Here is a 15,844-nt window from a genome sequence, read left to right as displayed (position 1 = left end):
TTGGTGAAGACCAGTCACATCCAGTGGAACCAGAGCACTCCTAGACGCCACGGGAACAGTGCCACTAGGACTGGTGAAGACCAGTGACAACCAGTGGAAGCAGAGCACTCCTAGACGCCATGGGAACAGTGCCACTAGGAATGGTGAAGACCAGTCACATCCAGTGGAACCAGAGCACTCCTAGATGCCACGGGAACAGTGCCACTAGGACTGGTGAAGACCAGTCACAACCAGTGGAACCAGACACTCCTAGACGCCATGGGAACAGTGCCACTAGGACTGGTAAAGACCAGTCACATCCAGTGAACCAGAGCACTCCTAGACGCCATGGGAACAGTGCCACTAGGACTGGTGAAGACCAGTCACAACCAGTGGAACCAGAGCACTCCTAGACGCCACAGGAACAGTGCCACTAGTACTGGTGAAGACCAGTCACATCCAGTGGAACCAGAGCACTCCTAGACGCCATGGGAACAGTGCCACTAGGACTGGTGAAGACCAGTCACAACCAGTGGAACCAGAGCACTCCTAGACGCCATGGGAACAGTGCCACTAGGACTGGTGAAGACCAGTCACATCCAGTGGAACCAGAGCACTCCTAGACACCACGGGAACAGTGCCACTAGGACTGGTGAAGACCAGTCACATCCAGTGGAACCAGAGCACTCCTAGACGCCACGGGAACAGTGCCACTAGGACTGGAGAAGACCAGTCACAACCAGTGGAACCAGAGCACTCCTAGACGCCATGGGAACAGTGCCACTAGGACTGGTGAAGACCAGTCACAACCAGTGGAAGCAGAGCACTCCTAGACGCCATGGGAACAGTGCCACTAGGAGTGGTGAAGACCAGTCACAACCAGTGGAACCAGAGCACTCCTAGACACCACGGGAACAGTGCCACTAGGACTGGTGAAGACCAGTCACATCCAGTGGAACCAGAGCACTCCTAGACGCCATGGGAACAGTGCCACTAGGAGTGGTGAAGACCAGTAACAACCAGTGGAACCAGAGCACTCCTAGACGCCATGGGAACACTGCCACTAGGACTGGTGAAGACCAGTCACAACCAGTGGAAGCAGAGCACTCCTACACACCATGGGAACAGTGCCACTAGGACTGGTGAAGACCAGTCACAACCAGTGGAAGCAGAGCACTCCTAGACGCCATGGGAACACTGTCACTAGGACTGGTGAAGACCACTCACAACCAGGGGAACCAGAGCACTCCTAGACGCCATGGGAACAGTGCCACTAGGACTGGTGAAGACCAGTCACAACCAGTGGAACCAGAGCACTCCTAGACGCCATGGGAACAGTGCCACTAGGACTGGTGAAGACCAGTCACCACCAGTGGAACCAGAGCACTCCTAGACGCCATGGGAACAGTGCCACTAGGACTAGTGAAGACCGGTCACATCCAGTGAAACCAGAGCACTCCTAGACGCCATGGGAACAGTGCCACTAGGACTGGTGAAGACCAGTCACAACCAGTGGAACCAGAGCACTCCTAGACGCCATGGGAACACTGTCACTAGGACTGGTGAAGACCAGTCACAACCAGTGGAACCAGAGCACTCCTAGACGCCATGGGAACACTGTCACTAGGACTGGCGAAGACCACTCACAACCAGTGGAACCAGAGCACTCCTAGACGCCACGGGAACAGTGTCACTAGGACTGGTGAAGATCAGTCACATCCAGTGGAACCAGAGCACTCCTAGACGCCATGGGAACACTGTCACTAGGACTGGTGAAGACCAGTCACAACCAGTGGAACCAGAGCACTCCTAGACGCCATGGGAACACTGTCACTAGGACTGGCGAAGACCACTCACAACCAGTGGAACCAGAGCACTCCTAGACGCCATGGGAACAGTGCCACTAGGACTGGTGAGACCAGTCACAACCAGTGGAACCAGAGCACCCCTAGACGCCACGGGAACAGAGCCACTAGGACTGGTGAAGACCAGTCACAACCAGTGGAACCAGAGCACTCCTAGACGCCACGGGAACAGTGTCACTAGGACTGGTGAAGACCAGTCACAACCAGTGGAACCAGAGCACACCTAGACGCCACGGGAACAGTGCCACTAGAAGTGTTGAAGACCAGTCACATCCACTGGAACCAGAGCAACCTAGACGCCATGGGAACAGTGCCACTAGGACTGGTGAAGACCAGTCACATCCAGTGGAACCAGAGCACACCTAGACGCCATGGGAACAGTGCCACTAGGACTGGTGAAGACCAGTCACAACCAGTGGAACCAGAGCACTCCTAGACGCCATGGGAACAGTGCCACTAGGACTGGTGAAGACCACTCACAACCAGTGGAACCAGAGCACTCCTAGACGCCACGGGAACAGTGTCACTAGGACTGGTGAAGACCAGTCACAACCAGTGGAACCAGAGCACTCCTAGACGCCATGGGAACAGTGCCACTAGGACTGGTGAAGACCAGTCACAGCCAGTGGAACCAGAGCACTCCTAGACGCCACGGGAACAGTGCCACTAGGACTGGTGAAGACCAGTCACAGCCAGTGGAACTAGAGCACTCCTAGACGCCACGGGAACAGTGCCACTAGGACTGGTGAAGACCAGTCACAACCAGTGGAACCAGAGCACTCCTAGAGGCCATGGGAACAGTGCCACTAGGACTGGTGAAGACCAGTCACATCCAGTGGAACCAGAGCACTCCTAGACGCCACGGGAACAGTGCCACTAGGACTGGTGAAGACCAGTCACAACCTGTGGAATAAGAGCACTCCTAGACACCATGGGAACAGTGCCACTAGGACTGGTGAAGACCAGTCACAACCTGTGGAACAAGAGCACTCCTAGACGCCACGGGAACAGTGCCACTAAAACTGGTGAAGACAAGTCACAACCTGTGGAACAAGAGCACTCCTAGACGCCATGGGAACAGTGCCACTAGGACTGGTGAAGACCAGTCACATCCAGTGGAACCAGAGCACTCCTAGACGCCACGGGAACAGTGCCACTAGGACTGGAGAAGACCAGTCACAACCAGTGGAACCAGAGCACTCCTAGACGCCATGGGAACAGTGCCACTAGGACTGGTGAAGACCAGTCACAACCAGTGGAAGCAGAGCACTCCTAGACGCCATGGGAACAGTGCCACTAGGAGTGGTGAAGACCAGTCACAACCAGTGGAACCAGAGCACTCCTAGACACCACGGGAACAGTGCCACTAGGAGTGGTGAAGACCAGTAACAACCAGTGGAACCAGAGCACTCCTAGACGCCATGGGAACACTGCCACTAGGACTGGTGAAGACCAGTCACAACCAGTGGAAGCAGAGCACTCCTACACACCATGGGAACAGTGCCACTAGGACTGGTGAAGACCAGTCACAACCAGTGGAACCAGAGCACTCCTAGACGCCATGGGAACAGTGCCACTAGGACTGGTGAAGGCCAGTCACAACCAGTGGAACCAGAGCACTCCTAGACGCCACGGGAACAGTGCCACTAGGAGTGGTGAAGACCAGTCACAACCAGTGGAACCAGAGCACTCCTAGACGCCACGGGAACAGTGCCACTAGGACTGGTGAAGGCCAGTCACATCCAGTGGAACCAGAGCACTCCTAGACGCCACGGGAACAGTGCCACTAGGACTGGTGAAGGCCAGTCACATCCAGTAGAACCAGAGCACTCCTAGACGCCACGGGAACAGTGCCACTAGGACTGGTGAAGACCAGTCACATCCAGTGGAACCAGAGCACTCCTAGACGCCATGGGAACAGTGCCACTAGGACTGGTGAAGACCAGTCACAACCAGTGGAAGCAGAGCACTCCTAGACGCCATGGGAACAGTGCCACTAGGAGTGGTGAAGACCAGTCACAACCAGTGGAACCAGAGCACTCCTAGACGCCACGGGAACAGTGCCACTAGGACTGGTGAAGACCAGTGACAACCAGTGGAACCAGAGCACTCCTAGACGCCATGGGAACAGTGCCACTAGGACTGGTGAAGGCCAGTCACATCCAGTGGAACCAGAGCACTCCTAGACGCCACGGGAACAGTGCCACTAGGACTGGTGAAGACCAGTCACACCCACTGGAACCAGAGCACTCCTAGACGCCACGGGAACAGTGCCACTAGGACTGGTGAAGACCAGCCACAACCAGTGGAACCAGAGCACTCCTAGACGCCACGGGAACAGTGTCACTAGGACTGGTGAAGACCAGTCACATCCAGTGGAACCAGAGCACTCCTAGACGCCACGGGAACAGTACCACTAGGACTGGTGAAGACCAGTCACATCCAGTGGAACCAGAGCACTCCTAGACGCCACGGGAACAGTGCCACTAGGACTGGTGAAGACCAGTCACATCCAGTGGAACAAGAGCACTCCTAGACGCCACGGGAACAGTGTCACTAGGACTGGTGAAGACCAGTCACATCCAGTGGAACCAGAGCACTCCTAGACGCCACGGGAACAGTGTCACTAGGACTGGTGAAGACCAGTCACAACCAGTGGAACGAGAGCACTCCTAGACGCCACGGGAACAGTGTCACTAGGACTGGTGAAGACCAGTCACAACCAGTGGAACCAGAGCACTCCTAGAGGCCATGGGAACAGTGCCACTAGGACTGGTGAAGACCAGTCACATCCAGTGGAACCAGAGCACTCCTAGACGCCACGGGAACAGTGCCACTAGGACTGGTGAAGACCAGTCACAACCTGTGGAATAAGAGCACTCCTAGACACCATGGGAACAGTGCCACTAGGACTGGTGAAGACCAGTCACAACCAGTGGAACCAGAGCACTCCTAGACGCCACGGGAACAGTGCCACTAGGACTGGTGAAGACCAGTGACAACCAGTGGAAGCAGAGCACTCCTAGACGCCATGGGAACAGTGCCACTAGGAATGGTGAAGACCAGTCACATCCAGTGGAACCAGAGCACTCCTAGATGCCACGGGAACAGTGCCACTAGGACTGGTGAAGACCAGTCACAACCAGTGGAACCAGACACTCCTAGACGCCATGGGAACAGTGCCACTAGGACTGGTAAAGACCAGTCACATCCAGTGAACCAGAGCACTCCTAGACGCCATGGGAACAGTGCCACTAGGACTGGTGAAGACCAGTCACAACCAGTGGAACCAGAGCACTCCTAGACGCCACAGGAACAGTGCCACTAGTACTGGTGAAGACCAGTCACATCCAGTGGAACCAGAGCACTCCTAGACGCCATGGGAACAGTGCCACTAGGACTGGTGAAGACCAGTCACAACCAGTGGAACCAGAGCACTCCTAGACGCCATGGGAACAGTGCCACTAGGACTGGTGAAGACCAGTCACATCCAGTGGAACCAGAGCACTCCTAGACACCACGGGAACAGTGCCACTAGGACTGGTGAAGACCAGTCACATCCAGTGGAACCAGAGCACTCCTAGACGCCACGGGAACAGTGCCACTAGGACTGGAGAAGACCAGTCACAACCAGTGGAACCAGAGCACTCCTAGACGCCATGGGAACAGTGCCACTAGGACTGGTGAAGACCAGTCACAACCAGTGGAAGCAGAGCACTCCTAGACGCCATGGGAACAGTGCCACTAGGAGTGGTGAAGACCAGTCACAACCAGTGGAACCAGAGCACTCCTAGACACCACGGGAACAGTGCCACTAGGACTGGTGAAGACCAGTCACATCCAGTGGAACCAGAGCACTCCTAGACGCCATGGGAACAGTGCCACTAGGAGTGGTGAAGACCAGTAACAACCAGTGGAACCAGAGCACTCCTAGACGCCATGGGAACACTGCCACTAGGACTGGTGAAGACCAGTCACAACCAGTGGAAGCAGAGCACTCCTACACACCATGGGAACAGTGCCACTAGGACTGGTGAAGACCAGTCACAACCAGTGGAAGCAGAGCACTCCTAGACGCCATGGGAACACTGTCACTAGGACTGGTGAAGACCACTCACAACCAGGGGAACCAGAGCACTCCTAGACGCCATGGGAACAGTGCCACTAGGACTGGTGAAGACCAGTCACAACCAGTGGAACCAGAGCACTCCTAGACGCCATGGGAACAGTGCCACTAGGACTGGTGAAGACCAGTCACCACCAGTGGAACCAGAGCACTCCTAGACGCCATGGGAACAGTGCCACTAGGACTAGTGAAGACCGGTCACATCCAGTGAAACCAGAGCACTCCTAGACGCCATGGGAACAGTGCCACTAGGACTGGTGAAGACCAGTCACAACCAGTGGAACCAGAGCACTCCTAGACGCCATGGGAACACTGTCACTAGGACTGGTGAAGACCAGTCACAACCAGTGGAACCAGAGCACTCCTAGACGCCATGGGAACACTGTCACTAGGACTGGCGAAGACCACTCACAACCAGTGGAACCAGAGCACTCCTAGACGCCACGGGAACAGTGTCACTAGGACTGGTGAAGATCAGTCACATCCAGTGGAACCAGAGCACTCCTAGACGCCATGGGAACACTGTCACTAGGACTGGTGAAGACCAGTCACAACCAGTGGAACCAGAGCACTCCTAGACGCCATGGGAACACTGTCACTAGGACTGGCGAAGACCACTCACAACCAGTGGAACCAGAGCACTCCTAGACGCCATGGGAACAGTGCCACTAGGACTGGTGAGACCAGTCACAACCAGTGGAACCAGAGCACCCCTAGACGCCACGGGAACAGAGCCACTAGGACTGGTGAAGACCAGTCACAACCAGTGGAACCAGAGCACTCCTAGACGCCACGGGAACAGTGTCACTAGGACTGGTGAAGACCAGTCACAACCAGTGGAACCAGAGCACACCTAGACGCCACGGGAACAGTGCCACTAGAAGTGTTGAAGACCAGTCACATCCACTGGAACCAGAGCAACCTAGACGCCATGGGAACAGTGCCACTAGGACTGGTGAAGACCAGTCACATCCAGTGGAACCAGAGCACACCTAGACGCCATGGGAACAGTGCCACTAGGACTGGTGAAGACCAGTCACAACCAGTGGAACCAGAGCACTCCTAGACGCCATGGGAACAGTGCCACTAGGACTGGTGAAGACCACTCACAACCAGTGGAACCAGAGCACTCCTAGACGCCATGGGAACAGTGCCACTAGGACTGGTGAAGACCAGTCACAACCAGTGGAACCAGAGCACTCCTAGACGCCATGGGAACAGTGCCACTAGGACTGGTGAAGACCAGTCACAACCAGTGGAACCAGAGCACTCCTAGACGCCATGGGAACAGTGCCACTAGGACTGGTGAAGACCAGTCACATCCAGTGGAACCAGAGCACTCCTAGACGCCACGGGAACAGTGCCACTAGGACTGGTGAAGACCAGTCACAACCAGTGGAACCAGAGCACTCCTAGACGCCACGGGAACAGTGCCACTAGGACTGGTGAAGACGAGTCACATCCAGTGGAACCAGAGCACTCCTAGACGCCACGTGAACAGGGCCACTAGGACTGGTGAAGACCAGAAACAACCAGTGAAACCAGAGCACTCCTAGACGCCACGGGAACAGTGCCACTAGGACTGGTGAAGACCAGTCACATCCAGTGGAACCAGAGCACACCTAGACGCCACGGGAACAGTGTCACTAGGACTGGTGAAGACCAGTCACAACCAGTGGAACCAGAGCACTCCTAGACGCCACGGGAACAGTGCCACTAGGACTGGTGAAGACCAGTCACAACCAGTGGAACCAGAGCACTCCTAGACGCCACGGGAACAGTGCCACTAGGACTGGTGAAGGCCAGTCACAACCAGTGGAACAAGAGCACTCCTACACACCATGGGAACAGTGCCACTAGGACTGGTGAAGACCAGTCAAACCAGTGGAACCAGAGCACACCTAGACGCCACGGGAACAGTGCCACTAGGACTGGTGAAGACCAGTCACAACCAGTGGAACCAGAGCACACCTAGACGCCATGGCAACAGTGCCACTAGGACTGGTGAAGACCAGTCACAACCAGTGGAACCAGAGCACTCCTAGACGCCATGGGAACAGTGCCACGAGGACTGGTGAAGATCAGTCACAACCAGTGGAACCAGAGCACACCTAGACGCCACGGGAACAGTGCCACTAGGACTGGTGAAGACCAGTCACAACCAGTGGAACCAGAGCACTCCTAGACGCCACGGGAACAGTGCCACTAGGATTGGTGAAGACCAGTCACAACCAGTGGAACCAGAGCACTCCTAGACGCCATGGGAAAAGTGCCACTAGGACTGGTGAAGACCAGTCACAACCAGTGGAACCAGAGCACTCCTAGACGCCACGGGAACAGTGCCACTAGGACTGGTGAAGACCAGTCACATCCAGTGGAACCAGAACACTCCTAGACGCCACGGGAACAGTGCCACTAGGACTGGTGAAGACCAGTCACAACCAGTGGAAGCAGAGCACTCCTAGACGCCACGGGAACAGTGACACTAGGACTGGTGAAGACCAGTCACATCCAGTGGAACAAGAGCACTCCTAGACGCCACGGGAACAGTGCCACTAGGACTGGTGAAGACCAGTCACAACCAGTGGAACCAGAGCACTCCTAGACGGCACGGGAACAGTGCCACTAGGACTGGTGAAGACCAGTCACATCCAGTGGAACCAGAGCACTCCTAGACGCCATGGGAACAGTGCCACTAGTACTGGTGAAGACCAGTCACAACCAGTGGAACCAGAGCACTCCTAGACGCCACGGGAACAGTGCCACTAGTACTGGTGAAGACCAGTCACAACCAGTGGAACCAGAGCACTCCTAGACGCCACGGGAACAGTGCCACTAGGACTGGTGAAGACCAGTCACAACCAGTGGAACCAGAGCACTCCTAGACGCCATGGCAACAGTGCCACTAGGACTGGTGAAGACCAGTCACAACCAGTGGAACCAGAGCACTCCTAGACGCCACGGGAACAGTGCCACTAGGAATGGTGAAGACCAGTCACATCCAGTGGAACCAGAGCACTCCTAGACGCCATGGCAACAGTGCCACTAGGACTGGTGAAGACCAGTCACAACCAGTGGAACCAGAGCACTCCTAGACGCCACGGGAACAGTGCCACTAGGACTGGTGAAGACGAGTCACATCCAGTGGAACCAGAGCACTCCTAGACGCCACGGGAACAGTGCCACTAGGAGTGGTGAAGGCCAGTCACAACCAGTGGAAGCAGAGCACTCCTAGACGCCACGGGAACAGTGCCACTAGGACTGGTGAAGGCCAGTCACAACCAGTGGAACCAGAGCACTCCTAGACGCCACGGGAACAGTGCCACTAGGACTGGTGAAGACCAGTCACAACCAGTGGAACCAGAGCACTCCTAGACGCCACGGGAACAGTGCCACTAGGACTGGTGAAGACCAGTCACAACCAGTGGAAGCAGAGCACTCCTAGACGCCACGGGAACAGTGCCACTAGGACTGGTGAAGACCAGTCACATCCAGTGGAACCAGAGCACACCTAGACGCCACGGGAACAGTGCCACTAGGACTGGTGAAGACCAGTCACAACCAGTGGAACCAGAGCACTCCTAGACGCCACGGGAACAGTGCCACTAGGACTGGTGAAGACCAGTCACATCCAGTGGAACCAGAGCACTCCTAGACGCCACGGGAACAGTGCCACTAGGACTGGTGAAGACCAGTCACATCCAGTGGAACCAGAGCACTCCTAGACGCCATGGGAACAGTGCCACTAGGACTGGTGAAGACCAGTCACAACCAGTGGAACCAGAGTACTCCTAGACGCCATGGGAACAGTGCCACTAGGACTGGTGAAGACCAGTCACATCCAGTGGAACAAGAGCACTCCTAGACGCCATGGGAACAGTTCCAAGATCCAGGAAACCACCAGCTCCACGAGGTGTACATGGGGAAACTGACCAGATTCTGCAGGACAGAAGGCTGACTGGAAGACACAGTCGGACCATAATGAGGTAATGCTGCCCAAGGAGGCTCAAGGAATTCTATGCCGTGTCCCACAGTGACTTCTGTGGAAGGTTACAGGATGTATTTCAAAGGACAAAGTCTCAGAATAGGTCGGGGAGTCACCGTCACAGGTCTCGGCCAGCAGGGAGGTGCAGGGAGGAGGCCACTTGTGTAGAGCGCCCCAGGAGACTCCATGACGATGGGCAGACGTGCACAGCTCATGCAGGCAGACCCTGCCGCACAGTGTACAAAGGGGTTCCCAGAAGACCACTTCACGAGGGGCTGGGGACACAGCTCATGCACAAATCCCTGGGTTCCTCCCAGCACCCCCCCCACACACACACACACACATGCACAGACCACTGCGTGAAAGACAAAGCCTCGGAGCAAGAGAAGAAAATGCAAAGATGTCCCCCCCTCTTGGCCTTGGGGTGAGGAATCACATTCTGAGACCCTGTAAGCACATACCATGGGAATAAAACTCAATGCATCTGAGCAAGCAGATTCCATGCACTCTTTAACTAAGGGTCATCACAGCCGTGACATGTGACAGTACAACCCCAACACCCAAAATGCACAAGCACCTTTCTCAAAGAAACGAGAGTTAACAAGGCAGAGGACGCCAACGGGTAAAACCGTGAAGCTCAGAGGGCAGCAAGCAGGGTAATCGGCGAGACACAAAACTTCCCAAACACTCTACGTCCAGCGGAAGACACCCCCAGATGCGGGGGACGCAGCAATGTGCAGGCTGGTGCAGAGGGCACGGCTGCAGCAGGGGGCCAGGGATGGAGCAGCAGGTGGCAGGTGCCTGCTGTGAGAGGGTGTGACTGCAGAATGTGAACCAGTCAACACAGGGGCCCAGGACCCCAACCCTGGAAAACAAACACCACAGAGGAGGAAAACCTGCAGACAGGGCTGCCAGGGGTGGGGAGGGGGGCAGGACAAAAGAGGCCGGGGTTGGGGGCACACAGCAGAGGAGCCACCGGGCCCACCACAGTGTGGGTCCCCAGTGTCACAGACATGGGCGAGCCCACAGCAGGCCAACACCAGAGGGAAGAGGGCAGCAGGCCATGAGCTCCACAGGGTACAGACGAGCCCTAGAGGTCTGTCCTTTTCTTCAGTACAGAGGACTGAGCCCAGGGGCACTCTACCACTGAGCCATACTTCAAGCCCTTTATAGTCTGTATTTCTTTTGAGAGAAGATTTTTTTGAGACTGGCTTCTTGCCCAGGCTAGCCTCAAACTTATGATCCTCCTTCCTCAGCCTCCAGAGTGGCTGGAATTACAGGTATGCCCACCACACCCAGCACCCTTCTCTGCTTCTAAGACAACACACAAGAGCCTCCTTGGCACACTGGGCAAGACCTGAGCTGCCTCCTCCAGGCAATCCCCGCCCATCCCGCCCAGGCTGTGGAGGCCTGAGAAATAAACGAAAACAGCAGGAATCAGAGACTCCAAAGGCTGAAGTCTTGCCATGTCATCCAATGCAGCACTCTCCAACTGCCCCCAGGACCTTTGTTTGGAGGAATATAAGAGCAGGTGGCTGTCCCCCACACCTGCTGGGCTGCTGTCCTCCCCTGTACTTTAGAGACAGGGGCTTCTCCTCCAGGGCCTGTCCACAAGCCTGTCCACCCCAAGGGGCTGCTTCTCCTGTCCCTGTGGTGTAATAGCTGTAGAATCCTGCCAAGTGGCAAGGCGGACCCCTCCTGCCTCCACAGGGCCGAGTGGGCATCTCCAGGTCTGGCCCTTCTCCAACAGCTCCATGACAACTCAAGACAACTCTTCCTCTGAACCGAGTGTGGCTCACTAAGCACATCCCGTCCACACGTCTAAGTCCACACGCTTGAGAGACGCTCTTTCTGGAGGTATTTTGTCCCACAAGAGCACACATGGCCCTGCTCATCAGCACATGAACGCCTACAGGCCCTGGCAAGATGTCCCCAACCAACAGGGCAGCTCCCCAGATCAGACAGCCAGAGCCACCCAGGCACCTGGCTACCCAGGGAATCACTGGCTCCCTCCTGGTACAAGAATGGCACCCCGTGGCCACTTCTCTGGGGCTGACGAATCACCTTCCAGCTGCTTACAGCACTACAGCCCCCTCCGCAAGTCCCACTGCACAAGCATCAGCACCGGGGCTGAGATGACGCCAGCCCACGACCAGGCAGACTGGCCGGCACAGGGCACCACCCAGGCCAGGCCTCACAGGGATGAACTGCCCCTCCAGGAATTTCTGTGACCACCCTCAGAGCCCTCTGGCAGCCTGCCACCAGGAAACTCACCAGCTGCAAAGCCTCTTTAGCAGCAGGATCCTTCTCACAAATAAAATCTAAGTGGACCCTGAGGACATCCACGCACGTAGGAGTGGGCAGAGCTGCTCCAGTGGGAGGAGAGGGCTGGCACTTCCCGAGGCGGGACACCTACACCTCAGGCCGCGCTCTCCTCCTGTCTGAAGGCGTGCAGAAGCAGCACCTGTAGATGCCTTGCCTTGGGCAGGGCAGGAACCGACTCTCGGGGTAACAATGTCAGGCCAGGCTGGCTCATGGGCAGGCTCTGAGGGTAAGGATGTTGTGTGTCCACTGCTGTCCCTAACACCAAGGCAGGAAAGGGTATACCTAACACCTTCTCCAAACGAGCTCCCTCCTTCAGGATGCAGGGCACAGGGTGCCAGGCCCAGCCATGCCCCGGCCAGGCACGACTAGCTTCAGGTGATGCTGGCCAGAGGAAGAGACCCTCCCTATTTCTGAGCCAGAAGCTGCAGGCTTGAGTCCTGACAGAGCCTGCTTGCTGGACTCCTGAACCTTCCCTGGAACCAAGCCCTTGGGGAGAGGAACCCAGCACATCCAAGAACCTGAGTGTTTCCTGGGAAATTTGCAAGGAAGCTGTGACTGCTGGGGCAGATGGGGTCTTGTGGCACCCAGTGGATGAGCAAGAGCCACACCCAGGCTGAGCCGAGGTAGTTCTGGAGAGGATGAAGGCCTCACCACACTTCCAAGGGGACTGGCGGAAGCCGTTTGGCCTTGGCTACGGAATCCAAGAGGGGCCAGGCCGAGACTCCAGGCAGGAGCTGATCAACAGGGCAGACTTCACCTGCTCAGGAGTTGCCATGGCTGCCACTGGCCAGGGCCACTGGACAGTGGAGGAAAAGAGGCAGAAGGTGGACACTCCTTGAGGGCCCAGTGGGAAGCAGAGATGGTTCCTGCAGGTGTGCAGCCCCAGGCAGGGCAGGAGCTTGCTCCCAGTAGCCATTCATCCACCCATCAGCATCCACCTGCTGAGACCAAAAGGTGGGCCCCCCCCACGCCTCAGATGGTGGGGGTGGGCATTACTGGGATGGCAGGACAAAGATGGCCCCAGAACTGAGATGCCAAATGCCATGGGACCACAGGGTGCCGCGCTCAACAGGGAGCTGCCCTCACAAGGTCATCGCCAGGGAGGAGGCGCGTCACAGGTCACCCAGGCCAGCAGCTGCTGACCCGGCTGCTTCCCAGGTTCTCTCTCCCAGCACAGTTTGACTGAAGCTGACGAGAATCTCCAGGCCAGGGCTGGGGCTGTAGCTCAGTGGTTAAGCACCACTGGGTTGAATCCCCCAAGAAAAACCCTCCCAGCTGGGCAGGAGGGTGGACAGCAGCTTCTCCAGGTCTGTGCAGAAAGAGCGGGTCAGATTCAGGGTGGCTCCAGGTGGCAGAAACATTTGGTGGTGCCATGAACAGTGGGCATCAGAGCCCATCAGACTGAACACCTAACCAGGACCTCGCCCAATGGTAGACACAGACCACAACAGAACAAGTCACCACTGAGACACAACCGTGGCTGCCAGCCCTGGCTGATCAGTCCCCCGGTCCACCGCACCCTTACCTCCTGCTGGGGCTCCTCGCCAGGCCTTGACTTCTTGGGTTTGGAGGGACCTCCAGGGCAGGAGAAGGACTTGGGCGACACGGCCAAGGGTGAGACTGGAGACCTCGCGCTCTGCGAAGGGCCCCCCAGCCGCTGTCCCCCACCAGAGAAAGGAACAAAGGGGGCGGACGCAGGCTTCTTTGTGCTCTGCTTTGCCTGAGCGTCTCCTGGCTCTGAGCTGCCCGTGAGGCTGGTCCCCGAGGTGCCTGCATCATCCTGAGACCTCAGGTCGCCCCTGATGAGCCCCCCTGATTTTAAGAGGGGCAGAGGGCTGCCAGTGGCCTGGGTGGCTGATGTGGAGGAGGCCGGGCTTCCTGGGGTCTTGCTCCCCATGGCCCCAGGCTCCTGCTGGCCTGCAGAGTCACATTGCTTCATGACAAACCTGGGGGAGCCAGAAAGTGAGTAGACACCACAGAGCAGAGGACAGGACCTTCTCCACTTTCTCCAGTCCCACCCTCTGAGGGCACCTCACAGAGGGGTGGCCTGAGCTCCCACACCTCCTCTCCTACTTTCCATATTCCCTCTCTCTTTCCTTTGAGATCTCGGGTTTGTTTTGTTTTCTTTTGTGTGGGGATTGAACCCAGGGGCTCTACCACCAAGCCGCACCCCAGCCCTTTATGTGTTTTTTGTGACAAGGTCTCACTAAATTGCTTAGGGTGACCTTGAACTTGCGAACCTCCTGTCTGAGCTTCCCAAGTCGCTGGGATTACAGGTGTGGCCACTGCACCTGGCCGAGCACACATTTTATTTTTAACTAAATGGAACTCCAAACCCAGTACTGCTCTGCCCTTACCTGATGGTGGCACTGCCCCCGGTCAGCCCCAGTGACTGCAGCGTTGTGCTCCGTAGGGCCTCTCCACCAGTTACCTGTAGGAAAGGCAAACAGGACTCTTAAGTCCCTCTCCCAGATGCCACACCCAGGGCAACACCCCAAGCCCTCACTGATAAAGACCTATCGCCGGGGCTCCTCTGACCAGTGCCCGCTCCCACCCAGGCCTTCCTCTGCCCTTGAGCTCTGTGAGCCCACGAGCCGTGCAAGGTCCAACAACCTGACTTGCAGCTGGTAAGGACCCGTGACCACCTTTCTCCACCCAGCCTGGCCTCCTCAGCTGTGAATTGAGCCCACTGAGGCTGGAAGAGAAGGATGGGCTGGGTGGGGGCCACCCTGAGGCCCATAGCTGCCGGCCAGTGGGAATGGATGGGGGGAGCGCACTGAGGTGAGCGCAGAGAACAGGCCCCATACCCACCAAAATTGCCCATCTTGATCTGTGAACACTAGGCCCATGGCCACCACTGGCCAAAATGACTGCCAAGTCTGCCCAGAACAGCCTGTTCAGAGAAGGGCCTCTTCCCCAGCACTCCCAGGCCCCTCACAGCCCACTGCACTGCGGCAGGACGCAGGGACAGCAGATAGCCCAGGCCTCAGGGGTCCAGACACTGGGGGGCCGGTCAGGTTCACCAGCTCCACAGCTGCTGGCCAGGCTCCAGCAGGACCAGCCACCTCTGTGGAGGGAGCCCGTCCATGGCTCTGACTCTTCAGAACCCTTTGAGCCACAGGGACCCCAGGTCAGAACATAGTCCCACGGGCTCTGCTGGCCTGGCCAGGGTGGCAGTACCCACTCTGCACCCTGTCTGGCTGTGGCCAGCCCAGCTTCTTCCCCCCCATGCCACAAGCAGCCACAGCTGCCCTCCAGGCCAGTGCTGCCTCAGGATCACTAACCTATCTGACTAGTCCTCCCCGCTCAAGGACCACTTTTAGTTGTATTCTGCCAGGGACTGAACCCAGCACCATACTCCACCACTGAGCAACATCCCACCCTCAACAGTCATTCCTGACACTCAGCTCTGGATGCACAGTCCTCAGGATGGACAGGGCCCAGGCCCAGCTGTCTACACCCACTGAGCTAACATAAGCTCTTTGAGGAGCAGCCTCTGGAGAGGACCGTCCCTCTGAGGGCTGAATACAAGAGCCAGGGTGCATGGCCACACCCCAGCAGTCA

At 56.9% G+C, this 15,844-nt stretch overlaps 1 protein-coding gene across 4 annotated transcripts in view; it reads right to left on the bottom strand.

Annotated features, from left to right (window-relative positions):
• The window catches only part of ASPSCR1 (ASPSCR1 tether for SLC2A4, UBX domain containing), a 51,984-nt gene that overhangs the window by 22,565 nt on the left and 13,575 nt on the right, over positions 1 to 15,844 (bottom strand). For all 4 annotated transcript variants that reach the window (XR_014019286.1, XM_081270715.1, XM_081270716.1 and 1 more), the window contains 2 exons: positions 14,638 to 14,711; positions 13,806 to 14,226 (listed from right to left, as the gene is read on the bottom strand). Coding sequence is in view for 3 of the 4 variants with exons in the window: in XM_081270715.1 (XP_081126841.1) it covers positions 13,806 to 14,226; positions 14,638 to 14,711 (495 nt within the window). In the remaining variant the exon portion in view is untranslated. The remainder of the gene's footprint in view (positions 1 to 13,805; positions 14,227 to 14,637; positions 14,712 to 15,844) is intronic.

This window comes from Spermophilus citellus (assembly GCF_964194105.1).
Source record: "Spermophilus citellus genome assembly, chromosome: 17".
NCBI lineage: Eukaryota > Metazoa > Chordata > Mammalia > Rodentia > Sciuridae > Spermophilus > Spermophilus citellus.
Note: the sequence above shows the minus strand (reverse complement) of the source record. Positions and strands in the feature narration are given on the sequence as shown.